The 27700-nt window shown below is 50.1% G+C and overlaps 1 protein-coding gene across 8 annotated transcripts in view; it reads right to left on the reverse strand.

The window, feature by feature from the left end:
* The window catches only part of rbms3 (RNA binding motif, single stranded interacting protein), a 253173-nt gene that overhangs the window by 61275 nt on the left and 164198 nt on the right, over positions 1-27700 (reverse strand). For all 8 annotated transcript variants that reach the window (XM_076011886.1, XM_076011887.1, XM_076011893.1 and 5 more), the window contains 2 exons: positions 6580-6737; positions 435-514 (listed from right to left, as the gene is read on the reverse strand). In XM_076011886.1, the coding sequence (XP_075868001.1) occupies positions 435-514; positions 6580-6737 (238 nt within the window). The remainder of the gene's footprint in view (positions 1-434; positions 515-6579; positions 6738-27700) is intronic.

The raw sequence follows: 27700 nt of genomic DNA on the forward strand, positions 1-27700 counted from the left end.
TAGGAAGGAGAGGAGGACACGGGACGGCGGCGGGAGACACGAGGAGGCAGCGGCAGCTCTTAAGTAGATTGCAAAAACAGCAGCGGAGGAGGCGTGAGTGTGAATATTAAGAGGGTGTTTTTTTTCTCCCTCTCCCGGACCTGCAAAGTTCCAGGCCGCAGCTGCAAAAAGCCCTGGCGAAGAGAAGGAAGGGGGGGTGGGGGAGGAGGGGGAGGGAGGGGAGCCACAGGTACAGAGCCGCCGCCACCGCCGTCAGGTGTCACAAACAACAGCGCGCACAATCTATCAAGCTGTCCGGCACGTCCGAGACATCGGCACGTCAGCCTAATGGAATTAGACGGGAAGTTTCTCATTTGGGAGGAGGTGTGTGTGTATGTGTGTGTGTGTGTATGTGTGTGTGGTGGGGGGTTAGGGGTGGAGGGTGGGGGACTCACCTGGAATGCCTGGTGGGGTTTTCAGGTATTTTCCGTTGAAATGCTGTATCACCACTTCACACTTCTCTGTGGACTCCATCCTAAGCAAGAAGGAGGGAGGAGGAGGAGGAGGGAGGGAGAGAGGAAGAACGGAGAGCGGGTGAGCTCACGGAAACGACAACAAAGGCAGTCAAAGGTCACGTCATTATGCAGATGATTCAGTCTTCAACTCCCAGTGAACTCCCCGAGCGGAGGGAACAGTCCGTCCTGCGCTGTGCTTCGGCTAACGCTGTCAGCACAGCGGCTGCTGGACGTCAATCGTTCGTGATGTCACAAAGGGCCTCTCCATCAGCTTTCTGACAATCCTACCCCCAGGCGGTTATTAAACGGGTTCGCCTCGTTTTTCCATGTGCAAAGTCCAACAAGCCTCGGTGTCTTTTTCATTAGGCTGACATTTACGCGAGGGAGGCTGCAAACAAAGGGCTAAGTGTGCACCTCTTACAATCTGCAGCATTGAAGATTATTTTACACGATGGAAGAGACAGAGAGTCGCATCCGGAAATGTCACACAACATACTGGAAAAGTCCAGACACTCCACAGTCGCTTGCATGATCTCTTTGAAATGATCTAATTCCTGTGATCTGATCTGAGAGGAATCAGAGAGTCTGTCCGTCTGTCCGTCTGTCACTCCGTCTGTCCCTCCGTCCCTCACTCCGTCCGTCCGCCTCAGAATGTCACTGTGCTCGTCGTGAGTCACAGGCTCATCAGGACCAAGTATTAGGACTGGAGGGAGAAGAACCTGTTGTTCCTCAGCCCTGGAGTGACAACACAGCAGAGAGGAGGGTGGTGGAGGTGCGGGGACGTCGGGGGAGGGGGTGGGGGTTAGATAAGAAGTTATGGGAAGGTAAAAGTGACGAGCTCTAGAGTTTGTTTGAATTACTGAGTGGCGAGCAGAGAGGAAACGCAGGGAGCCGACTGAGACGTCTTCTCTTCGGCAGCCGCAGCATCAAACCGAGCGGCCGAACAGCAGGAGGGCTGCGGTCTCGCGTCGTCAGCAGGAAGGAACCGATGCTCACACACACGCACACACATCTTTATTCACACACACGTCAGTTTAGAACATGTATGGGGGTGAGGGGTACAGGTACACAGATGGTGGCCTGAAAAAAATTGTGTACTCATTCCTTATTTTTCAAATCTGCGCAGCTGTGTTGAAGGGAGACCTGAGAAATGTACACGGCTCTTGGGATGATCCCTTCATGATGTCACAATGGGCAACCGCACCTCATTGATACGTCTCCATGCTTGGTGAAATCCCTTTGGCCACCTGATTTTTCCTTCCAAACGTGGAAAAGGCAACTGAGGGCTAAAGATGCTGTTTTCAGGTGATCAGAGTTTTACTTGGATGCTCAAAACGGGACCTTGAAACACTTTGGGCCTGAGGCCATCGGCACCTCTAGGCAACTGAGGAAAAGCTGAGAGTTTGACAACTTAACCAACCTTTTAAGTTCATCCTTATTTTGCTTATTATTAAAGAAAGGCTCAAGCAAAAAAACAAGAAATCTTTCAATACCACGTATTTCAACATCGGTCACAACTTGAGGAAAACCTCGTCCTTGGCAGCACAAAACGCTGTCGTTCCGAGATCGCTAACGACACACAGCTTCCTGCAGGAAGCGGATTCCTCTCTGGATCTTCACCTCGGAACGTCGGGAGCGTCACCTCGCCGCAGCTTTGACCGATTGCCGCGTCGGCGCTAACACACTCCTGCGGCATCCATCGCGTCCGAGCTGCTGATGCTTCACTCGCTCTCACCTCTGGGAATACTCACATCATCCTGTCAGCCACCCCCCCAACCCCACCACCACCACCACCTCCATCTTTCTTCCCTCGTCCAACCACGGCTTACTTTATCGCTCGCTCCCCCCTCCATCCATCTTCCAGCCCCCCCCACCACCCTCCCTCCGTCGGCGCCTCTTTTTTTGACGTCTCTTTCTCTCCCATCGGATCTCCTCCATCTTTCAGCGTTAGCCTCGCTAACCCCGGGCGGGGAAAACCATTGCTTCTCACATTCCGTGCCCCCCCGCCCCTCTCTGCCCGCCCGCTAGCGCCCGACCCACCGCCGCCAACCGTCCTCTCCTTTTCTTTCTTCCCCTCTTCCCACTCCTCTTTTTAGAATTCGTCATCTCGAAGGCTTCCTGCCGTCATCAGTCATCCTGAAACCTCCCTGATGTTAATCAGCTGGTGTTACTTAGTCGAAAATCTCTCTTTTTCTCTATCTTTTTTTTCTAAGAAGCTATCACGGCTCTTCGTCCCCTCCTGCGCCGTCACTCTGTGGTCGTCGGGCTGAAAACTCCCGGCAGACACTGCGGAGGCAGATGACAGCGGAGAGGAGAGGAGGATAATGTCCATTTTTCTCCAACTCTGCTGACTTTGCCTCTTTTTTTTTTTTTACCGCTGGAAATGGAAATACCACGGACGTGATTAACTGGAATATTTCTCCATAATCGTCCAAAAAAAGGACCCGAGCGCAGACCAGGAGTCTGTCAAACTGCTCCATCGCAGGCCAAGGCCTTTTCAATTATCACAGACAAAAAAAAAGGGACGAAGTGCGTTTTCAAAAGGTTCCGTGTGATTTAGGATGCAGTAGATCTTCTTTATTTTATCTTACTGGGGAGGGGGCGTTAAAAAAAAAAGAAGGGCGTCTTTGTAGTTGATGTTGCTGTCGCCAACCGGCTGTGAGAACGAAAATAAAAAGGACTTTTGATAAATGCTTGTTGGATTGAAAGAGAGGTGGGTGTGCTGGGTTTTGGTTGGCTGACATGAACTCTGCGCTTTGTATATTTTACACACAGTCTTCTCAGGCTTGGGGATGAAAACTGAACATTTGAAAAGGTATAAAACATCTCTCGCCCCTCTGCCGTGCCCCACATCACGGCAGAGGGGCGAGAGAGAGGGGAGGGGGGGAGAGAGAGAGGAAAAACAAACAGGCTTTAAATATCAGGCTTCTCCAGGTTTCTGAGACTTTAGATTTTTCTGCGTGTGTGCGGCTGAGTCGATCCAACCACCCGACACTCGCTTTCCCTCCTCCTCCTCCTGCGTTCCTCCCTTTGACTCTTACTAGCAGGTACGCAGACAGAAACCAGGTGGGTCGGAAATACAGCAGACAGGCCTGTGTGTGTGTGTGGGGTCGCAAACTGGAGGCTGCAGTCAGTCAGTCAGTCAGTCAATCAGTCAGTCAGTCAGTCAGTGGGAGGCTGCAGCTCGGCCTCCTCTCTTCTATTGCTGCTGCTGCTGCTGCTGCTGCTAGTGCTGCTGCAGCCTAATGGCATCAGGTGCTGCTGTCGGCAATGATTAGTGCCGGGCCGGGAGTAATGGGCTCTGATAACAGTAATGGATCGGCCCACAAACACTTAGCTCGGTTTACTCTCTCTAATGCCCCTCGCAAGCTCAGCCCTCCTCCTCCGGCTGTTTGTCCCTCCGTCTGTCTGTGGACCCGGTCGACGGGACGAGCGGCCTGAAACACATTCATTCACTGGTTTGCTTTGGAATCCCCGCCCTCCACCTCCACCTCCACCTCCACCTCCTCCCCTTTATGTGACAGTTTCCCTGCACTTCATTTTCGGTTCCCTCAAAATTGGCAAAAAAAAAAAAAAAATCCTCCACTCGTCCTATTCGTTTTATTCCTAAAGATAACAGTCATTCTCTGCTCCCTTCTCCTTGCCGTCACCTTCTCTGTCTCTTCATTATAAATTGCTCTTTTTTTTCTTTCTTTTCTCTCCCACACACGCATGCACGCTCCCGTCCTTCTCTCCCCCGCCGTCTCGCACTCCTCCCTTTCCATCAAGCGCCTGTCCCACTCCCACCGAGGGCTGCCTGAACAGGTGGCTGCTGGCAGGTTGTTGCTGTGCTCTGCTTGTCGGCCTGCAGGAGGCTGCCTACCTGTCCGCGTGAGCACGCGCACGTGCACGTGCGCCCGGGCCCTCCGCCGGTGAATGCCGACGTTTGCACCCGTCTGTCTCAGTCGGCGCTCATTTCCTTTTTTCTTTTTTTTCCCCCTTTGGCCTGTCTGTCTGTCTGTCTGTCTGTCTGTCTGTCTGTCTGGCGGTAACCCTCGGCGATGCAGCAGGGAGCAGGAGAGGGTTCAGCCTGAGCAGGTGATTAGGAAAAATCCCTGCAAGATGGCGCTGCGGCCGGGTAAACAAGGTGGCGATGTATGGTGAGGAAGCGGGGAGGCGGCAGGCGGTCGCTGAGGACAAGGACAGAGCAGGTTTTTTTTTTTTTTTTTACGACTTTGGGGGATTAACAAGCGAGTGGAAGTGGAAACTTTTATAAGCGGCAAAAGGAATCAGCTGTTTAGAGCCAGGCTGCAGTCCAGAATGGGATTTAATGAAGGCATCGTTTAATACACAGACAGCATGGAACGCTCGGAATGGAAATCCTCCATCAGAACCAGGCTTAAAAGGGCCTGTATGCGAGACCATTTCACCACTAGGTGTCACAGTTTTGTTTTTTGGAATGTGTAAGTTGATCAAAACAAACTGTCTCCCTGCCCATCCTGAGTGGCTCCCATTACACCAAGCGTTTTAGGAAGAAAATATTGCAACGTCGCTGTTTGAGGACAATATTTAACAATTGAACAATTACATCATATTGCATCCAGTGAAAGTCCCTCTATGTATTTACCCTGTAAATACATACAGTAGCTTCTTTCAATAGATGTAAAAATATCTAACCCCCCCTTGGTAACATAACTCCACCACCTCCATAACTAACATCAATAACTGGACTGCATTGCTGGACTGTCAATATTTCATATGCACTAGCACTATTGCACTTTGGAGTTTTTATTTTTATTTTTTCATTTATTTATGATTATTGTTATCAGTACTGATGCCAGTGGTGATGGCGATGCTCCAAACAAATTTCGTTGTTAAGTTTGTTCAACAATGAAAATAAATAACTTGAACTTGAACGTGAACAAAATTAAATATCAAATGTTTCTTAAATATCTTAAATAAGAGTACCTTCAACTAACTGACAAACTAAGAAAACAATTATCAAATCATGAAATAATTTGTCCTAATAAATCCTAAATTCTTAATAAATATTCACAGCTAAAATGCCGCTTTAATCAACAACAGAAAGCAATGGTGAGGACGTCAGAGTTATTTTTGCAGCGACACGCTGATGAAATGTCAGCTTTTTTAAACCCCCCCCCCCCCCACACACACATACACACACACACACACACACACACACACACACACGCCAAGGTCCAGGTGAGTAATGCTTTAAGGTTACCCCATCAATTATATAAAGCCTGGTTTATTTATTTATTATCAAAATGTGGATTACTTCTGCGGCTGCATTATACATGTTTGTCTGAAACTGCAGTGGGAGGAAAATGGAGAGCGACGGTGGGAGCCGGTGGGGACGAGGTGAACAAAACACGTTTATCTCCCACCTATTGTGTGTGAAATGTGCAGCGGCTGAAAGGCTTTAGTCCTCGTATCGGCCCCTCACGCTTCCGGCATTCACACATCAGACGCATGTTTTTGGGTTTTTTTTTTGTGCGCTTGTTCACGGGCGCACAACGTCGCCGTGTGCGTTCGTTACAGTGGCTGCACTTTCTAATGTGGGTCAGGAGTAAAAGGCAGAAACGTACTGGCGGTGAATGGATGCACACGGTGAGGCGTACATGCTCAGAGTGAGCTTGCAGACTCACAGTACAGCCTGACTACTGCCTAGAACTAGTGGCACACAAAATCTAAAAATCTGTACCAACGTTCAATACCAACGTTTCAAATTCTGCAGATAACCAATAGGATGGATTTTGGCATTTTTAAGCAGAACTTTTCCTAGCGGTTGTGTTAAAAGATTTGCCGTGACGTTCTTCTCTCATAACTTTACTTTATTTTGCAATTTGTGCGTCTTCCTTGACAAAGCAAGTACTACCTGTTACAAGACCTACTGTTAACATTCAGCATAGCATCCCACATTGTATTGTGAGAGAAAGGTTCGAGAAAAACATGCACCGCTATCATTGGATTGCTATCATTGGATTGCTATCATTGGATACAGATGTTTGTAAAAAACAAAACACCTATATCAGCCGATATATGATGCATATCGATCACTTCTGGAAACTGGTGAGTCGCGTACCTGGCGAAGCCGACCCCTCTGCTGACCCCGTTGGCGTCCCTCAGTATCCTGGTGGAGATGACGTGGCCCAGCGGCTTCAGCATGTTCTCCAGCTCCTGCTCGTCCATCGACACCGGCAGGTTGGAGATGTACAGGTTGGTGGGGTCCTGCTCCTGTTGCTGAAGAAGAAGAAGAAAAGAGGAGGAGAAATGGTGAGAAACGCCACATTTCAACTCCAGCGAAATTAGGCTCTTTCCATTTGTGCCGAGATCTCACGGGCCTCGTCTCTCCAGCGGCGAGGCGCAATCAATGCCTCACCCCCCCCCCCCCCCCACATCACCACCACACACCGCTACTCAGCCCCCTCCCCCTCCTGTTTTCGCACATTATCATTTAGGTGAAGGGTGTTCCGAGTCTCGTGGCAATAAAGAGGCGGGGTGAAATGTGAGGGCTAAATGGTCCTTGAAATGAAGATTTTCCGGGGACGCACTCGGGTCGGAGGCTCGTGAGATTATTTCCCGGAATAACTTTGTGCGACTACAGCGAGCAATACTCAAGAATGTTGCCACTTTCTCCTATAACAAAGATCTTTAATTGGCCGTAAGCTTTGTGTTCTCTCGGTTTAATATCGTTCCAACGGATCGTGGTCCTTTTTCAATGACGTCTGGATAGCCACCTAGCTAATACTAACTATTCAGCGTCATGTTTTCTGAATATGTTATTGTTGTTTTATTATTGAGTGTAAATGGCACACGACACAAGGGGCTGTAAACACCGTAGTGAATTTCTGGCAATGGCAGAAAAAAATACCAAAGGCTGATGCTGGGCGTAACACGTTCTTGAAGGGGTGCTCCTCTTTCGGAGGAGTAGACTTCAACCACTACACTCCCCCCAAGGGCCAAGAGCTAAAAAAAAAAATGAGCAAGGGGAAGAGTAGAGTCGCTCTCTCTGCGCTTCTTTTTTAACGTGAGAGATCAAGACGAGAGGATGAGACGGAAACCCGAGAGCGTCGCCTTGTACCGACAGCTCGTCCTCTGTAGCGCCCAGAGGCTGCTGCTGCAAGGTGTAGCAGCACAGCTGGTGGTGGGCTGAGCTCCGAGCTAGCAGAGGGGTCCCCGGCGAGCTGTGGAGCAGAGCAGCTGTGCACAGCAGCAGCAGCAGCAGCCCCGGCAGTCAATCAGCCTCCGAGCCAGGCAGCCACCATGCAAATCAACCGGTTTATCCAGAGTGAGTCACTCTCCCACTTAGGCAGGGAAATACATCAGGACTTCCTTATCCTCCGATCATGTGTCTTTATGAGGCTGTCTGCACGTTTGCATAATCTTTTCCTTTTCTCCCCCCCTCTCACCACCCCCCACCTCTTCAAACTTATCGAATTACAGCCGATCCGTCCTCCCACTCAGGTAAACTATCCAATCAGGCAGCCCGCCAGATACTGATCAGTGAGCCGCCCTCGTTCATCACGTCCTCTTCTTCATCCCGCAGCAGCAGCAGCAGCAGCAGCAGCAGCAGCAGCAGCAGCAGATGCTTCCAGATTCAAGCCGCCACAAAAATAAGGCAGAAACATTTTAGATGAGAATCAGCTTCAGGTTCCACTTAAGTGTTTATGGAGCGACCCATGAGGTGACGATTGAACAGATTAACAGCATCTTATGCACACGCCACGTACGCAAAGGCTTCACAACATCAGCGGCCTGAACTATAAAGGGAAACAACAACAGAGGAGCCAAAGACACCGTGGCCATGAAGAAATAAAACAAACTATAGTTCTTGGGATCCGCTCTGTCGTAATAAAGACAGATATCGCAATTTAGTGAGACAAACGCCGACACCGAGTTTTATGGCGCGACGTAAAAGCTGCAGGGGGAAAAAAATATACAAGAGAGTCCGAGTTGGCCGAGGCTGGGAGCATAAAGCAACTGGCGGCGGGACAAGAGGGAACAAGGACGAGAAGGTCGACACGCTGGCTCCTGTCCAAAGAAAATTCATACAATCTGCCCGGCGAGGGAAACCGATACAAGACGGTGCAGAAGTTTTGTGTCTCGAGCAGGCCGGCCGGCCGGCCCTGCTATCGCTTCAATGACACTTTAGAAAAAAATAATAAGACTTCTCCTGCACAAAATAAGACTTCTGCTGATGGCAGAGGGGGAAAAAAAGGTTCAGGGAGGTGGAGAGGACGTTCCTCTGCCAGAGTTCCTGTTTCCATCTCTCCATATGTCAGAGGAGAATCCTGCTCCCTCCCCTGATTAATTAGCCGTCTTATCTGACAGGACGTGTTTGAACTGATTAAAGCCTTGGGGACCCAGCATTGCTGCCTGGTAACGCCCCAGCTGGAAAAATAGATACTAATCATAAAAACAATATTAAAAAAAGAAATACAGGAACTCAAACCAGGGAGTCAATCAGGCTGGATAACAGAACCTCCTCTTTCTTTGTGGGCTTTCTGCATCCCTGCTATTTCACCACTAGATGTCATGGTTTTGCACTGCCTGCAGACCAAAACAAACCGGCTCCCTGCAGGTCCTGAGCAATGTCTGAGCAGGAGAGGTTTTAAAGACACAGCAGAGGAAAAATGCTCTCATGCAGTTGGTAATGGTAGACAATAAAGCAGGAGAAAAGCACCCACAGAGGGCGCTGTGACGTCGCGTACCCCCCAAAAAAATCAGCTTCTCTGAAAGTTGTAGCGAGCTGAATTTTGCAAATAGCTCCCAGGGTTCCTGAGCCTCGGCTTGCGACGTAGTGATCTGGTTCCGGATGCAGCGGCTTAATTAAATCTGCCTGTGCGAACGCAGCGCAGCGATGTGTCACTCCGCCGCTAAGTCCCTCCGTCCCGAGGCGCCACTGCAGCCGAGCAGCTCCTTCTCTTTGACGGCCGTCTGTCACGTGAGCTGATGGGTTTTTGCTTTTTCCCCCCTCCTTCCCAGCATTATGTCAAATAGGTTTCCCTCTCTCCCGCTCTAGGCGGGGTGAGGGGGGGCACTTAACCAATCTGACTCGCTGGCAGGGGCTCAGCTGATGATGCGGCAGCCTGCTTCCTCCGCCGTCTCCCAGTCAAAGCGCCCTCGTCTCCCGGTGTCGCCGTCAAAGGGCTCGATTGAAAACGCCCGAGCGGTAATTTGCGCTCCGCTGGCTAATAGCGCCGGTTCTAGCGGCGGTGGGGGGGATTATCGCCCCACACACCTCCACCCCCTCACTCCCGTCCTTTGATGACGTTCCGCGCCACAAAGCCCTAAACACCCAGATGAGAAGGTTACAAGGACGGGAGAGGGAGCGGGAGCGGGGATTCTGATGGGAGGTGAGACGGCAAAGGAGATTTAATTTCCTTTAATGTCAGCCGTCGCCTGCAGTCGGGCCGCCGACCAGGCGGTGATTGAGGTGCGTGCGCTGGCCGTATATCCCGTCTCGGCGTAATGACATGCGTGCGAGCCTCTCGTGCGCTCGGTTTCCTGTCATCTGCTGACCAGTGGCGGTGGGCTGACGGAGGGGCTGCGACCCTTTGATGAGCATAATTGCATCACCTTGCCACGAGGACGGGGAGGAATCCGGGAGACTGCGTGTGTGTGCAAGTTGGCGGTGGTGGTGGTGGTGGGTTGGCGGGGGAGAGGGTGGTGCAGCCGACGTGTCATTTCCTGCTGACGGATGGCCCCCCTCGCCTGGGCTGACAGCCCCGCGGCTGTTATTTCATTCCGACACCCTGCTCTGTTTACCTCACTGTAATTTCTGAGAACATTACCATGCGGCTTGGGGGGGGTGGTGGTGGTGGAGGCTGCGTTCGGCAGAGGGAATAATGGGAGGGCGGGTGGGGGGTGGGGGTCGGGGGTTTTGTGGGAGGCGGGGGGGAGAGAGAACAGTGCAAAAGGTGAAAGAGCGAAAAGTGAAGCGCCGGAGGCGGTGGGACATGACAGGCAGATATGAGGCATTAAAGGGAGCCCTTGTTGCTCCTCTGACAACACTGCTGGGGGGGTAGGGAAGAGGGGGGAGGCAGGGGGAGGAGTCAGCTTTTAGAAGCCTCGTGCGGTGGCCCCCGAGGGCTCCCCTCCCGCCGCTCCATCCGTTTAGCTGATAAAAGTCCGACAGCTGAAGTTCGCCTCCGACGTCCATGTTCTGTTCTCCGTCTCTCACTCTTAAACCTCACCGATTTGCCCTTTATTTTGAAGCTCCCCCCTCCACCCGTCAAACCTGGAGATCCCTCTCTCACTTTCATCAGTCTTCCTTCCTTCCTTCCTTCCTTCCTTCACTCCTCTGCCCTCCTCCTGGATCCACTCGGCTCCGGAGATTACAGCTGAGTGTCTAATTGGCTCTACTGGGCTTCTCCACAGTTCCGACAATGCTCTCCGACGCCGCAGCATGCGGACCCTCCTCCCCCTCCGTCCCTCCTCCCCTCCTTACCCCCCACCTGGGTGTGGCCAGCCACTCATCAGGCAGAGGGAGACGCAATCAAAGCCGGAAAGACGACAGGTTCCCAAGATCAAGCAGCAGCGCCGCTGCAGCGGTGTGTCACTAGCAAGCTAGCTACACGCCGCGGGGAGCGTGTTCAAGCGTCAGCGTCGGCGTTGTATATGTAGGTTGAGCCGTCGCTCTGGAGACCTGCTGAGGGAGCGCCGAGTCGGCACGCGTAAGAATTCCGGAAGACGAGGAGGCAAGTGAACGATTGTGAAGACGAGAGCAGAGAGGCAGCGAGGTGAGAAGCAGGAGCTCAGGGGGCGTCAGAGAGTGGTGCGGTAAAAATTAGGAAACACACACACACACACAAAGAGGGGCTCGCACTACAGAGGAGCCATCACTCTGTCAGGCCGGCAGGTAGCAGCAGCTCGCTGGCCTTTGACGAGTGTTTCTCGCCTCCTCCGCTGATGAGCACAGGGATCGCTCGCTCTCTCTCTCTCTCTCTCTCTCTCTCTCTCTCTCTCTCTCCGCTCCTCTTTATTGGAGGCCGTCGTCGGGAGCCTCCCGCCGTCTTAGTGAGACGCGATTCTCCAACATCGCCGGCGAGCCGGTTTCTGCCGCAATATCGAGAGCTGTCTCAGAGTCTTGCAGCTGCACCAGACGTATTATTTCAATGTTATGGAATTTAAACATTCTTTAAAAACACCGAGCAGGACTTGCGTCTCGAATTGCATTGTATGCTTTCTTTTTTTTTTCTTTTTTACGATGACAATACATAGGCTTCTTATTCTCGTTCTGACTTGGCAGGGGATCAGATCTGGGAAAAGTGCCCCCCCCCCCGACGAAAACAAGATGTGTATTCACCCATCACTGCTGCAGAGGCGAGGAGGGGGAGGGGCAGAGGAGGGTGGGGGATAGAGATGCATGTTAAAACTGTCTGATCCGGCAGACAGCTGGTGGAAAATCAAAACTTTCAACCCACCGCTAACAATCTGACACAAATTCCTACAAATGCGTCGAGACGGCAAAGGCGGTGGCGCGACCCGCCGCCATCACGCGCTCTTCGTCTCCTTCCGGAAAAGAAAAATGCAGGAGGTCTCGTCTTCTGTGAGGGATTCCAGATTTGAAAGCGTTGAGCGCGGACGCTGTTTTCGCCGCGACCCTTGTTGGGGTTGCTGCTGCCACCAAATAAATAAATCACTACTGGCAGCAGCTTTTGATCACGTTTAATTGTCAGCGATTCTGGAAGCCCGACATCAAATGATTTCCCTGCAAATTGTAATCCCTTTTTTTTTTTCCTCCCGGCCAGCGTCACTGCAATTAGCCGCTTCTGCACAGCTTCAGGTGAGAGTGTGATCCCAGAGGAAGGGGACGGTAAATTCTGGCCATACTGGAGGAAGGCAGACGCAGCACCAGGTGAATTCTCATCCTGCTGCACTACAGAAGCAGCAGCAGGAGAAGAAGAAGAAGAAGAAGAAGAAGAAGAAGAAGAAGAAGAAGAAGAAGAAGAAGTGGGAAGCAATTAAGTGTCACATGACAGGGTTTTCTTCTGTTGTTTATTAAAAAAAAGAAAAAAAGAAGAAGAAATAATAAAGTTTCATTTTCCCTGAGAGGAGCTTTATAAAGCTTTTTTTCCCCTGGAAAATATTTCCTAAAAGCTGCTTCCTCTTCCTGCTTCCTGCTCAGCTGATCGCTATTTCCTGCACGTAGCTGCTGTTTAACCTCATTAATTGGCCTCTAATTTCAAAAACAGGGAAAAAAGCAATTTAAAGTTTGTTTTCACCGTCTTTTTTTATACACACAGAGCACAAAGTTTGTTTTGCATATATGTTGTTTACGTTTATTTTTTATTTAAAATTAGCAAAAGATGAAAGTTAGATAGCGAAATTGTTCAGCTCACTGTGCTCGTGCAACATTTGGCCCCCTGATTAAATAACACTCGTCCTAAATCACCGTACGTGGTGGCGGCGTGCGGCTTAATGCATCATATTATTCCGCGGCGGGGCAGAATTCCTCCCGCGAGTGCGATCTGATCCGATCCAATGACAAGCGAGTGCGTCCCGGCCGCCCTGAGGCGCCGAGGTGTTTAGTTTGCCGTCGGGGGAGCGGCGCTCATTCAATCACACGGCGACACGCACCCACGTCGTCCTGGCCGCTGCTTATTGGGAACAGATTTCTTTTACATTTTCCTTTAGCTTCCTGGTATTAAAGCGAGATGATGGATGCTGTGCGCGGAGGAGGAGAAAAAAAAAAAGAAAAGCTTTGTTTTGACTCTGGAAGCCGAGGCCTTATTATGTGCAATATTCATCCAGCAGCAGCAAGCGGCTCTTTAAAGAACAACTACATCCGTGTGTGTTGAGCTGAGGGTCTATTAGGGACCGACGGCAGGAAAAGGAAGGAAAGTGGAAGCTGCTCCAGTCACGCGTCACATGTGGAGGGTTCAGGGATTTGTTTTTTCCCAATTTTATATCCATTTTGACATCATCTTTGTTCATAATGGATACTGGTGGCACAGCCTGGCCACCGCGCAGAGCGACGCCCTCCTTTACACTTTCGCATCGCCAAAACAGACGTAAATCCGTTAAATCATGTCGGCCATCATCAATGTCACAGCTCGTGCACCCTGACGGCGGGTTAATGTGGATTTAAATGGGTCGATTCGGGCTCCGCCCGCTTAATCACGACCCCCCGATTTGATTTTGTCCCCCCCCTCGGTGAGCTAATATTCCAGATATTAAAATTTCATGTGGAGCTCATATCAAACATTCATTATTAACAGGCCGAGCACCACGCCCGTCTTGGGAGTGGGAGGGGCCGAAACCTGCGAGACCTGCGGCGCCCAAGAGGGCAGGTTCAGGTGCGATCGAGGCCAAATTGATCGTCCCTTTGTGGAAAAAAAGTCAAGGTTTTTTTTTTTTTCTTTCAACCCCCAGCCCCCCTCCCCCTCTAAGCCGCGGCTCGGCTCTCGCTCCCCGTTCCCTCAGCTGGAGATTAGACGACGCTCCCGCACGCCTTGCCCGGGTTTCATAACACATTTTCATCTCCGTAACCCTTCGCATTTTTTTCCATTACGCCGCACGCAACAACAGTTGGCGGGTGTCGACGCCAAAGTAAATGCATTTTTTTTTTCCACCCTATGCATCATTCATGATATCATTTCGGAGATTGGATTCCTCCTGGCTGACATCATGCGGCGAAGGAGCGCTGGTCGTAGGATGGCGAAGGGTGGGGGGAGGGGGGGGGGGGAATGGCGGGATTAAAAGGAAACGATCTGGAGCTGTTCGGTTTTAGTGTAAACAAAAAGACAAAGAATCTCTGAGGAATGACCCCCCCCCTCCCGCCACTCCCCCTCTCGCGATGCTCTTTTATTTTTTCCTCTTTTTCTCTGTGAATGACAAGAAACGGCCCGCTGCCATCACGTCTGGAGTTGCAAACATTATCTGACTGTTTGTGATTTTTCATGTCGAGAACACCAAGGACCTCCGTCAAACAAACTGACAAACAAACAGACTTGACATGGCCTGTTTAGTTGTAGTTTTCAATTCAATGCGCTATCCTGAGAGCCAAAACTTGCCAAAGTTGTCTCATTTGTCTATTCTGCACGGAAAGTCGGAGCAATAGGGGGAAAACCATGCTAAATCTGTATGGCTGCAACAAGGCTAACAGCAGTTAGCAACACAAACCGAAGCAACTGAGCGGTTTTATGCAACCTGTGAAAGCCCAGCGTGTCGCAAAAGCAATGCAAAGTGCTCGTCTTTGACCCTTCAAACTGATGTCGGGGCAGAATATATCGTCGAGTAAATATTAGCAGAGACAGCACTATGAAGCCTTCTGTGAATTCACATGTGTCGGGAGTCGGCTGCAGCCATGCAGTAAGAAAAACAAAAAAAAAAAAAGCAGCGAACAATTCCTTCACGCTATCCAGACTGTGAGCGGGCCGCAAGAAGCAGAGGGGAAAAAGTGTGGAACGGCTTTTCTGGTAAAAAAAAAAAAAAGAAAGAAAAAAACAACTCGCATGTGTCTCCAACATGCGGCTTCTGGAGAGGCGGCCCGGGGGGCTCATTCCGTGCATGCTGCTCTTCACCAGGGTTCACCGCCGCCTCGTAAAAACCGTCATGTGTGGCTGTTAGCGTCACGGTGCGTCGGCCAAACGAGCCGTGGCGAAGGATGTTAAGTGACTTCAAAAGGCGGCGGCCGCACGGGGAAAGAGCGTCTGCGGGAGGAATGCTCTCGGCCGAGTGGCCGGGTCAGAGTGCGGAGGAAAGCTAACTGGACACGGCACTCGGAACGTTTCGCTGACATTGAGCCTGAAATCGTACAAATTGAAATTTTCTTTAAAGCCTTTCGAAAGTAATTAAGTTGCTGTGGGTGATAAAAAAATTTAGTTTACATGGCTGCATGGGGAAGGTGCTTAAAATAGGAATATTCACACTAAATAGCAATGGGAGCGGTTTCAGCACTAGCAAGACTCAGGTTGCACGACAAGAACAACAATTTAACATTATGTTGCATGAAGGTGACTGAGGTCAAAAAAAAAGATGATGAAATTCCTATTTTTAAGGACGTGTCAAAAAGAAACTCTCAAAACTCTCAGACGGAGCCACCTAGTGGAGAAAAGAGACGGTGACAGTTGGACTGATAAAACGTTAGCAAACGTAAGCATTCCAGCATCCACAGCCAGTGTACCTACACCGTCATATTTTCACTTCCTGTTTCAGTCGTAAACTCCGCCTCTTTCTGATCGACCGGCCCGGAACAATTTAAAGAGACCAGCGGCTGCATTACTGCCTCATGCGCATTAAAAGAAGCACAATCGCTTTCAACAGCACACGGTCGGACTAGTTTGATGAATGGACACACGTTATTAAAAGAAACGAAGAACAACACAGTGGACAGGATGCCTGAGCTGTTTTTGTTTTTTTTTGCCGAGCGCTGTGGCGTTTGTCGCGAGGCAAATGAGAAGCGACGGCGGGTTTGTGTCCCGCCGCACTCCATCCGAGGCACAACGCAATTTTCACTTATGAATGTAGCGCAAAGCAAATAGCGCGCGCTGTTCTCCCAGCATGAATAACTAGCGGGGGTGCCCGACTCCTTCCCTATTTCCGTAACGTGCCACCGCTCACTGGGTGTCGGGGGGGGTGGCGGGGGGCACCGCAGCCACGTGCAGCGCCATCCGTCTGAGCCGTGGCAGGAACACCTCGCGGAGGCGGAAATATTGAAATATATATTAAAGAATTATTTCTCAACGGAAAACGCAGACAACCGAGGTAATAAAAAAGCAATAATGGAAGTGTGGCGCGCAAGGAAAGCAAAACAACAACAAAAAAGCCACTCGGAACAAATCAACATCCCTGTGACATCACTCAGGTTGGCTGGCGGGCGGAGCTAACGCAATGAGTTTCAATTACAACACAACATGGCTGCGCAAAGACGCATGTTCTGGTGAACACAGATGGCAAACCATGAACTGTGTTCACTCTGAAAGGTGGTGATCACGGCGCTTCCTGTGATTGATCACCTTCCTTTGATTGAAAAAATAAGACAGCCATTAACACATTTGACCCTTTTGAAGAAATCAACGAAGCCCATTATTGAGAATACGTAAATGACAAAAATCTCCAAAGCGCCTTCACTGCTGCAGAGTCCTTCTGTCGACCCATTCTAAAAACAAAAAAACAAAAACGAAGCAAAAAACAAAAAACCCGGCAGCGTAAAGAAGTGTGGAACGGCTCCTCGGTGAGCATTTCAGCGAGGGCGTCATTAGAGGCGAGACGACCTATAAAGGCGGGACGCCTGCTTGTTACAGTCTAATTCTCAGGCTCGGGCTGGTTTAGCAGGGATAATGTGTTTGTTATGGACACTAATGACGCAGTGGAAGGAAACTAACGACCCACCCTGGGAGTCCCAGGGAGTTCCACGGCCTCATTGCTCCCATTCTGCCAGAAACTTGGAACGCTCCCACTGCTTCCCTTGTTTTGGGTTTTTTTTATGCTGAGCGGAACAAAAAGAAAGTTTGTGGAAAAAAAAGGGAGCGTCAAAAATTTTCACTTCAAATTTTATAAAGAGAGAGGAGGAACCCACGAGATGAGGAGAGACGATGGAGGCCAGTAGGACCAAAGTTTCCAGAAGGCTGGACATTTGGGTGGGGGTGGGGTCACAGCTTGATGAGGAGGGCCGTCACTTTGTAGGTCAACGTCTCGGCAGACCACACGAGTTTCCACGTGACAACAGAGAGAGCCGGTGACCTCTTGACCTTTGAGAGTTCGGGCCAGCGGAGGAAGTGGCGAGCAGCGGGCGGCTCTCTGGTCCTGAGGTCATACCAACGACCTGCTTTACGTCCCCGGATAATTAACTGTCACACGTGTCCCCGGAGGTTTTTGGCATATTTCTGCAATCTCTTTGTCATTTATCACTGCCAGCCGACACGGCGCCCCCCGCAGGTCAATGCCGCCGTTCTCAAGAGGAGGTGAAAACTTCATTTTTCAGGAGCTGGTGTCATTTAGATGACAAAAGTGGGCCCCCTGCTGGCTGGGCTTAGCCGTCAACCTCGGGAATTTCATCTGAAGACGATGACGTGGCACAGACGCTGTTTTCTTTTGCCAACTTGTGCATTCTCAAGTTGTCTTTCTTCATCCCAATCAGCTGAATCAAATGTTGATGTTGAAACAGATTTCCAGGGATTCAGCCAGACATTACACAACAAGGCTCTCCAGCAAACCCTCGGAACCCTCGCGCCCCCCACCCCTCTCCAGGTCAGTGAGTGGTAAAAAAAATAATCCCAGTGACCCGCAGCACCAGTGACGCCAAGCGTAGGCAACTCTTTTCAACACAACTTCAGCAGCTGATGAAAGACGCGTTAGCCGAAGCCTCTTTACGAGACCCAAAAACCTTTGCGCCATTGTGACCTTTCACGACCTTGTTAACAGTGTGTGCTGTGGTCACACGGTCTGCGGCTGTCCTGCTTCCCACTGCTGCCCTGGACAGCAGGGATTTCCTCGAGATTCCTTGATAAGCTCCTTTATTTTTGTTGTTGGTTACTGTTGTGGTTCTTGGGGTTGGTTGCCATTAAGTTGACCCCTGCTACACGCACATTCCTGGTCCCCCTTTCAGTGTGAAAGGCTGGTCGTGTTCATGTTCCTCGACACCCCCCCACCACCAACGCTGCCACATCCCCCATTCCCGTCCTTGGCGGCTATAATTAGAGTAATTGGAATCAGATGACGCTAGCTTAATTGGAGGGGAATGTAGACGGGAGGGCAATGGGATTCTTTTCCCGCACAGAGGAAAACTGGCTAGCGGAGTGGAGCTGGGGGGTGGGGGTGTGGGGGTGCGGGGCGGCGAGGGTCCCGCCGCCACTGCCTTAATGAAGTTTGAAGGATCCTGCTGTAAACACGCAAACACATCACAAAGCCTGGCGGACTCTGGATGGCGCTGGTTGCGCTGGCAGCGGGAAAAGAGATGATGTCAGGAGCGGGCAACACACAAAAATCACTCAAATTACAGCCGCACCATTTTCATACACGGCGACGAGTCAAGAGTCGAAATTCCATCTCCATCTCTGTCGACACTGCCGAGCGACCGACCCCGGAGCTTCGGGGAGAGCGAGGCGCGGCAAACATTTCATAGCCGGGCGGCGTCTGCCGAGCCTCGGGCCGATAACAATTCATATTGCATGATGAAAGTTGGACACAGACTTTCCAAGAGTGGGAGGGGCGGGGGGGGGGGCGGAATATTAAAGGTTAGAATCCATCGGTGAGAGGGCAAGTTTCATTTAAACTGCGCCAGAAGCAAAGAGACTGCTGGCGGAGCGGCGCAAAGAGAATGAGGTGCTGCGGTGGGGAGGGGGGGGGCCAGTCGGCTCTTTGCTGTTGCTGTGTGGTGGCGGAGACGTGGGAAGGGTTTGAGAAAAGGAAGGACACACACACACACACACACACACCTGCTGCCAGTGCTGTGACCATCCAACGCTGCAGTTGCCCTCCTCGTCAAAGGGGGGCGATGTTGCCTCCGGTGTGCGTGCGCTAGCTGGTAGCTCGTTTTCAATGAATTCCGACCATCCAAAACGTCTTCCCATCCTCAAGAGTTTTTTGGATGTCCTAGCGGATTCAGGAACCTCCGACTCTGACTCACTACTCGTAAAGGACAACGTTTTTTGTGCGGTAGCCGCGGATGTAGCCGAGAGGGAAAAACTCGAGGGGCGGAGCTTCGGCCTCTGTTGTTTTATCTGCCGGACCGCTGGCCGCCTTTGTCATGGTTTTTGCTACACAGCGTAATTAGTGTGGCGCTAACCGACTCCCCAGCCGACACACACACAACTCATTAAATTCCACTAGCCTGCTGTTTTTCTTCCTGCGAACGCTCCTCTCTTCTCTTCTCCTCTCCACTCCTCTTCCCTCCTCTGCTTCATATTAATCTTCCTCAAAAAACCTCAAACTTTAATTTTTGAGGAAAAAATGTTTATATAGGGAAAAACTGCTTCCGCCGTCGCGCGCAATAACAGTTTGAATGTTAATTGCTTTTTTGTACTTTTCATTAAATGCCGTGGTGCAACCCGGCCCAAGGTCGGGTCTAATGAGTGACTGCTTAATCAGGTGCGAGGTGACACGGTGGGACTCGGATGAGTGAATCAGGTGGAGGATGAGCCTTCATCCCACACCACCCCCCCTCCCTTCCCCCCCCAAACACGGACAAGACTCATTCCTCCTTCCCCAACCCGTCCCCTCTCAGTCTCAGTCAAAAACAAGGTAATTCCGGCCGCTAGCAAGAGGAAGACGTATCATTTACTGGCAGACAGGTGACAGGACATCACGGCGAAATAAAAAAATAAAAGCTTTTATTTTGACCAGAAGTATTGCTGCAACGCTGCAAGAGCACCCCCCCCCCCACCCACTGCCCCTCCCCCTCCTGCCGCAGCCACCACCGCCATCTAATTGAACAAGAAGGCAAAAGATAACTGCCACTTGAGCTACAAAGGAAATTGCCTCTTCAGTGCGGTGGAAAAACACACACAAAAAAAAACCTCCGGTGAAAAGTGGCGGTGTTGGCGCGGGGGCCCTGGCCTGCGAGGGCGGCCGCCAGATTGAGCAAATTGGAGATGACCGCTGCCGATGACCCCGTCGGGCCGACGGAGAGCAAAAACTCCAGCAGCACTTCCCAGAAATTCCTCTTTGACGCCAATCAAGGCGTTGACTTCCATCAAAACAGGGAACAGATTGAAAAAATCTGAGGCTCCGACCGTAGCGTGAAACAACAACCTACTTTTATTTATTTATTTCTTTTGTGTGTGTGTGATTTTTTTTAGCTTTGGATGGTACCGGCTGTCAGCTGATCTGTTGCAGGAAAGGTATTGGCTTTGATTTGCAACGCGTTTCCAAGGATATCATCACTCCGCCGCGCTGTTATTGTTGGAGAGAACCATCCTCGCCTGCCTGCCTGCCTTTCTGCCTGCCTGCCTGCCTGACTTAAAAGAAATTAAGACGGGGGATAAAAAAAAATATACATGGCGGACCACGGCGAGGGAAGGAAGACGAGCGAGCGAGGCGGGGAGCAAATATTTGATGTTAAATCTTGGTTTCCCCCCTGTCAGCCCTGTGTGCTTTGAGGAGAGCGTTAACACATTGGGCGCAGCAGATTCCGCCCGACATTCCTCACAGCACAAAGTCCGAAATGCCCGAAATCACAGCGACTTGGTGCCTCGCAACAAACAGGCCGAGGCTCCTTGGAAACCAGCTATGTTTGAAGGAACTCAACAGCACTTTTTCCCACTTTAAAATTGCTACTATTCCATGATTGACTAATAACAGACAGAATCAGCACTTCATGGCCTGTCTGAGGACAGTACAACTCTGGGCATCTGCCCAGCAACCTCTTGCAAGAACAGGCCTGGCCTGTAATGCTAGCAGCACTTCACAATGCCAAGGTCGACACTTCCTGTCTGGCTATGAGTAGTTTGTGAGCTCTGTATATCTACGACGGGAGAAGCGGCAACTGGACGAGGAAGTTGCCGAAAGAGAGACGAGGATGAGGAGTGGGTGAGTGTGAGAAAAGGTGTGGGGGTAGGAAAGCAAAGCGATACAGTGGTCTTCCAGGCCAGTCGGGGGCGCTGTGTTGATTGCGACAAATACAAGACTAGAAGCAATTAAAGTTATTTATTGATAGTTTTAATATCTATCTATCTATCTATCTATCTATCTATCTATCTATCTATCTCTATACATACATATATATATATATATATATATATATATACATATATATATATATATATATATATATATATATATACATATATATATATATATATATATATATATATATACATATATATATATATATATATACATATATATATATATACACACACACATACAGTAGGTGTGACAGGAATCAAAGAGCCAACAAAATGAATCAGCCATGGAATAAGACCAGACAAGGTGTTTTTTTCCCCTCCTGCTCCAGTGTACATTATCTGACTGCGGCTGCTGCAGCCAAAGAGCTGCCGGAGCAGGTTGCACGATGACTTTCACGTCTTACATCTGATTTGTAGAGGTGGAAAGTGCGGCGGCAGCGGCGGCGTTGTGTGTGCGGGCCGGCCGGCCGACTGACAGCTCCGGCGGAGCTCTCAGCCTCGCCGAGTGCAGCCGGCGCTCCCGCGGGTCCAACACCTGCCAGATGCAGCGTGGCTGTGAGCGGGTGACAGCGTGCTATCAGAGGGGCCCTCGCCCGCTCCGTGATCCCTGAAAGGGAAAAGCTCACCCAGACAGCTGCTACCGCTGGGACCGCCGCAACTCCACCTAACATTAATTTAACCTGCCTGATGGGTGACTGGCTCCGTTCGCTTGACATTTTGCTGCGAGTGCTCTTTTTTTCTTCGCTGGCCAGAGTTGGTTTGGCAAATTAGCGGCGCCATCGCTGTGTCACTGAGATTTGACAGGCGTTTTTTTTTTTTCCCTACCCTGCATGTCATTTTCTTTATCGTATTATCTCTCCATCGCAGGGATGATGACTTTTTAATTATCCATAAAAACCATCTCATCTCGTGAAAACGGTGACTTTGAAAAGGGGGCAGAGGTCGACAATGGAAAGACGGGGGCGGAAGGCGGAGCAGGAAAGGGGGAGGGGTCAAAAAGTAAAACACTGCGTTGGCAACGTTGCGTAAAAAGCCGACATCGACTGAGACATCAAAGCGGCCGGAGCAGAAAAAGTCCAGACAGACTCCAGCAGACTCCCACACTGCCCAGTCCGCTCCATTCAGTCCCATTAGCAAAGCACTGCTTTTGCTAACGTATAAAGCTAACCGGGCAGGTAGCAGTCCCCCCCCCCTCCAGCCCACCCCCCGCCCGACTTTGAAGCCGCGCTGTCCGTAATGGCGTCTGAAGAGAGCGATTGCAGAGGCGCAACCCTCCAGGGACTCATTAGCGAGCGGCGCAGCTATTTGAAGAAGGCTGCATATGGCAGAGGTTTTTTTCCTTCCCGGACATTTGTTTTTTCTGTGTTTTTTTTTGCCCCCCCCCCATACCCTCCACCCACCCCCTACCCCTCCTCACCCACATTCTTGTCCAAAAAAAAAAAAAATGAGTACACAGCTAAATGGTGCCGGAGCTGTGAAAGAGGGCAGACGAGGACGAAGCTGCGCTTTGTGCTGGCGGTGGAGGTGGTGGGCGGCGGATAGCTGAGGCAGAGGAGGCAGGCTGGGATGGATGGGACGCACTGGCAGGCTGCGAGGGGGATCGAGAAGGGCCGGAGGGGGTGGCTGGGTGGGGGGGGTACGCGTTTGCAACGGGATGCTGACTTTTAGTTTGACAGAAGCTCGCAGCGGGGCGCCGTCTGGTAGCAGCACATGCTGACGACAGCATCAGACTCCGGCCGTGTCGGTCTCACTCGCTGCAACGCGCTGCAATACATCACGTGTGTGTGTGTGTGGGGGGGTGTTACGGCGACGTGCACGGATGCCCCACTCCCAGTTCATTGGTCGGGCACCGTTTATGGTCTCCTTTCTGGAGAGAGCACGAGCCAGCAGAAACACAGCGAATCGATTAATAGTAGTAAGTAAGTGAGTTATAATGTAGGTACTTGTGGTGGAAGAGCTAAAACCCTAAAGAATATTGTTTGTTCTTATGGGCCACATCGCAATACATCTCACTACATGCCTACAAATTCCTTAATTAGCGACAGACCTCGCTGGTTTTGCAAATCCAGCCGTATCCGATGGACGACTGACACAAAAACACTAAGCTTAACTCCTGCTTTGAATCAAATTCCCTACATGCGAACCAGATCCAGGTGAAGCGAGTCCTTTGGGCCCTCAGACCCTCCGTGCGAACGTTCTTTGGGACTGTGAATCAAAGCTTCCTTCAGAACCATACCTGCGCTGGCTGATTGAATTGAGTCGAGTTCACCTCGCCGGTCGCGACAGGAAGCTCAAAAGATTCACTTGTTTAGGCAACAGAGTGAGTACTGACTCATGCAAACGTACAGCAAAGGATTCATGTGATCGAGATCTGTTCAGCGATCGATCCCGGAAGACTCATAATCGGTTTAGCGATCTGCGTTGCTCATCACTGGTGCTTCCTGCCTCGTGGAGGGACGTAATGGGCAGCGAGTTCAAAGGGGGAAAAAACGCAGGGGGATTCGATAAAAGCAGACAGGAAGAGGAAGACGGCAGGTTCGGATGATGTAATAACATGAGACGGAGGCCACATCCTGCAATCCCCTCTTACAACCTGAACACAGCCAAGGTCGGCGGGTGGGCAGCAAATAGCCGCTAGATATCAAACCTGACGGCTTAATGCTGCGCCAACTGTCCAATTTACAGAATAATCCACAGCAAAAAAATACTGAACAAACAAAAATAGAATCTCCCACTAAAATTTTGATGTTGTTTTTCTCCCAGCCCCTGTCACAATATTTCATCAGCGCCAAGTTGACCCAAATCCATACAAATGACAAAAAAAAAGCACTCGTGGATCCACGTTTCATTTCCATTTTGTCACCGGCGAAAAAAAAAAAAAAGCAGTCGGCGGCGGAGGAAGGGAAGGTGTTCGTTAACTGGAAGATCTCTTCCTTAAAAAAAAAAAAAAGACCCCCAGCATTTACATTCCCCCTAAACCCCCTTCGCCTTTCATGCCAAGCCTGCTTTCAATATCAAAGCTCCTTTTGAGAGCCTCTGGTGGAATGATAACAGAGAGAAGGGGACTTTAGCGAAAATGTAAGATCTTGAAAAGAGAGGGAGCGATGAGGAGAGGAAGAGAGAGACAGAGGAGGAGGAGGAAGAGGAGGAGGGGGAGAGAGAGGAGGAAGGCGGCACATCAATCGAGCTTTTAACTGACACGACTGTTCTGAAGTCCGCCTTTAGTTTTTCATCTCGTGGAAAAAAAAATGATAGAAAAAAAATGGGGGGAAACGTGCAGTGTGATAAAACATCATTAGTGCCGCCGCGCCGAGATTTTGGCGACAATCGTCTGTCAGATGTGATGAGGATTACAGGCGGCGGCGGCGACGGCGAAACAACCTCTTCCAGCTGGAATAAAGGGCCTCCTGTATTGTCCCCTGGATGACGTGTGTGTGTGTGTGCGCATGTGTGTGTGTGTGTGTTTGCAAGTGTGCACGTGTGCACCTGGAAGCGCTTCCAGATAAACGCAGGCAATCAGAGATTAGTTCTGGAGGCGATACTCCCCGCCCACCCCGCTCCACCCTCCACACACACACACACACACACACACACACACACACACACACACACACACACACACACAGCCCACCATCCAGGACCGACTCGCTGCTGCGGGTGGATTTAGACCCCGCTGACATTTTCTAATCTACACACACGCAACCACTCCGGAGTTTTACGTACGGGATGAAAAAGCGTCGGAATCCAACATGAAAGGAAAAAAAAAGACAGATAAACGATGCAGCACGGCTAGGTGCTGCTCAGGTGGTTCCGTCTGAGATGTCCGACTCGAAAAGTGAGAGTGACAGGAGTTTTTTTTTTTTTTTTCAGGCAGGATAAACCCCCCTCCCTTGCATACATATGCGATACTGTGGCCTTCCAGGCCAGTCGGGGGCGCTGTGTCAATCACAGGGGCTGCCATCCTAACCAGTCACAAGCCTAGAAACCATTTTCAGGTTATTTTTCCACAGTTTCAAGGTAGAAAACGGTGTCGTTCTCAACGGGATTCCAGGTTTTCTAGCAGTTACAACAAAACCTTGTCACTCTCGGTCTAGAAAATTTCAGTTTCCTCAGTTCCGTGTTGCTCTAGTTGTTTTTTTGTTGTTGTTTTTTGCTCACCCGCGTCCAATCGGCCTTGGCTAGTGCTTGCGCTGGCTTATTAGCCGGGTTCAGGTCTAATCAGTTCTGTATTTATGGGCCGAGCCCTCGGAGGGTTTCACAATCTGGTGCAGCAACAACACAACTCTGCTGCTGCAGCCGTCCTCCAGAGACACGTCCATATATTTCTTTCTAAAGGAGGGGTGGGCGTGAATAAAATGGAAGGAAAACCTGAGGGAAGGCAGAGAAAACGCAAAGAGAAAAGCGAGGAGCAACAGCGGCTGTGAGGCGGACTGACGTGCAATAGTGCTGGTGGAGCGCAGTAACAGCATTAGGGCTGAAATAACAGATTTCTGGCGGCTTTGTGGAGACAAGCTGAAAACAATATGACACGAGAAACACAATCAAACTTTGTGTTTATACAGTGCAGAACTTTTCTTTTTTTTTTTTTTTTCGTTTCGGAACAACCGCCGAACATATTCTTGGCCGCGCAGCCCAACGATTACTTCCAGGTTTCACCTTCTGTTTACATGCCGGCGAGGAAGCGAACTTTGTTAAACGCTGCCTTTTTTTCCTTCCCTCTGCTTGTTTGCTGTCTAAAAAAACCCTGTGGGTTGGTTCTTTTTCTTTTCCTCTTCCACTCAGCTTCCATATTATTTGGGCAAAATATTATTTTGAACTCACTGACTCCTAAATGCCGCCAGGGGTGATATCAAGCCGCTGCTGTTGCTGCTTGCTTGCTTTCGAGAGAGGGTTTTGGGGGGGGGGGGGAGAATTTAAAAATGTGAAAAAAAGTCTTCCCGACGTAAAACCAATAATCCATCGACCTGCTCGGATTCAAAGGCAACTTGTGCATTAATGCCGAGTGCATTAACCTGGGGAGCCGCTTCCCCCCCGCCGCCCTTTGTACGCAGCGTAATGACATTTGTGCGTCACTGTTTGTGTTGCGTGACCTCTCGGTGGGAGTCGGAGGGGAGAAAAGGAAGGGGGGAAATGAGCCCCCCCTCCCTCCTCCTCTGTCCCTCCCTCCCCCGTCTCCCTCCATCTTCCTCATCATCACTCCCGCTCCCCGCTGCGAACATCAGCCTGCAGGCTGTGACACTGACGCTGGGAGCAACCAGACAACAGCATTCTGAAGGTGTGTGTGTGTGTGTGTGTGTCTGTGTTGCAGCAATGTGCTTATCTGGTAAAGACGCAGGTTTCCACCTGTGTGAAACTTTCAGGAGGGCGAGACGACTCATCTTTCCTCCAGTCATATGATGATGTGTTTAATGAACCAGGGCTGTTAAAAAAGCTTTTTCCACGTCAGCATGTTGTGAGTCTGAGACTTTATCATCACAAGTTATTGTCCAATAACTGTCCCTGTATTATTTATTCACGGAACCACTACTGTGCCTTTGCCGGCATTGCCTGAAAACACATTGAGGGAAACTGATGTTGAGCTGTTGTGACAACAGTCCTTTTAGTTCATCAGCTCGAGGACCTCGACAACTTTTTGAGTGAATAACAACAACAAATTTAATCACACAACACACACAAGTTGTTGCATCAACTTTGCTCAGAATGTTTTTTTTTTTTTTTATCCCTTTTGCATCACTTTTTCTCATCTTGGACATCCAGGAATTAGTCGTGGTTATGTTTTCAATGACACTTATGAATAAAATACCAAAAAATGACAGTCATTGCGAAAACCAACGCGTATTGCAGGATGTAGATTTTTTTTTTTACTTTTTAAGCTTTTGTGGGCCACAGAAATGTCAAGACGGAGAGGCGGGATTTGGTCGGTGAGGTATTTAGCTCAACATGCAGGTCAAGGAACATTAACAAAAGAAAAAAACACTATAAAGAGAGAAAAAAAAATATATCATAAAAACCAGAATAAATGCCTCGTGACAGCAGCTTGGCCTCTAAAGCAGTCAATGGAGCGGAGGAGCAGGCGGAGGTAGAACCTCCACTCAGATAATGACTTCTCCTGCCTGCCGTCTTCTCCTCCGCTCCTCTCATCCTGACAGCTCCTAAGCTAGCAGAGGTTCTCTGACCCCTGCGGCTTCCTGGATACTTCCTGGAAAAGCCTTGGATAAACCCAGCGGGTCTGGCGGGCTCCCACATCTGTGGGCCCACCATGAAGGACCTGACCTCCATCCATCTGCAGCTCCTGCTTGAGAAAGTGCTTCTTCTTCTCCTCCTCCTTTTTTTTTTTTTTTTTTTTTTTTTTTTTACCTTGCGCCTACAAAGCCTTTTTCAATGTTTCTTTTCTCTCGTTGTCGCTTAGCTCCGTCTGATATTCCAGCCATGTGAATGTTCTTTCTCTAATGCTCAGGGACTAAACATATGATTTTAAGCGACGACAGGCTTTGGATTCTGCTTCTCCCCTCTCCCTCTCCACCACCTCCCATATGGCAACGCTTCCATCACAGCGCACATTAACAGTCGGCAAATGAAGCCGCCCGACGGCCGGCGGCGTACCGGCAGAGAAGAAACCGAAACAACAAA

Source organism: Nelusetta ayraudi, unplaced genomic scaffold (genome assembly GCF_046127955.1).
Source record: "Nelusetta ayraudi isolate G7.1 ecotype Tasmania unplaced genomic scaffold, CSIRO-AGI_Nayr_v1 ptg000135l, whole genome shotgun sequence".
Taxonomy (NCBI): Eukaryota; Metazoa; Chordata; class Actinopteri; order Tetraodontiformes; family Monacanthidae; genus Nelusetta; species Nelusetta ayraudi.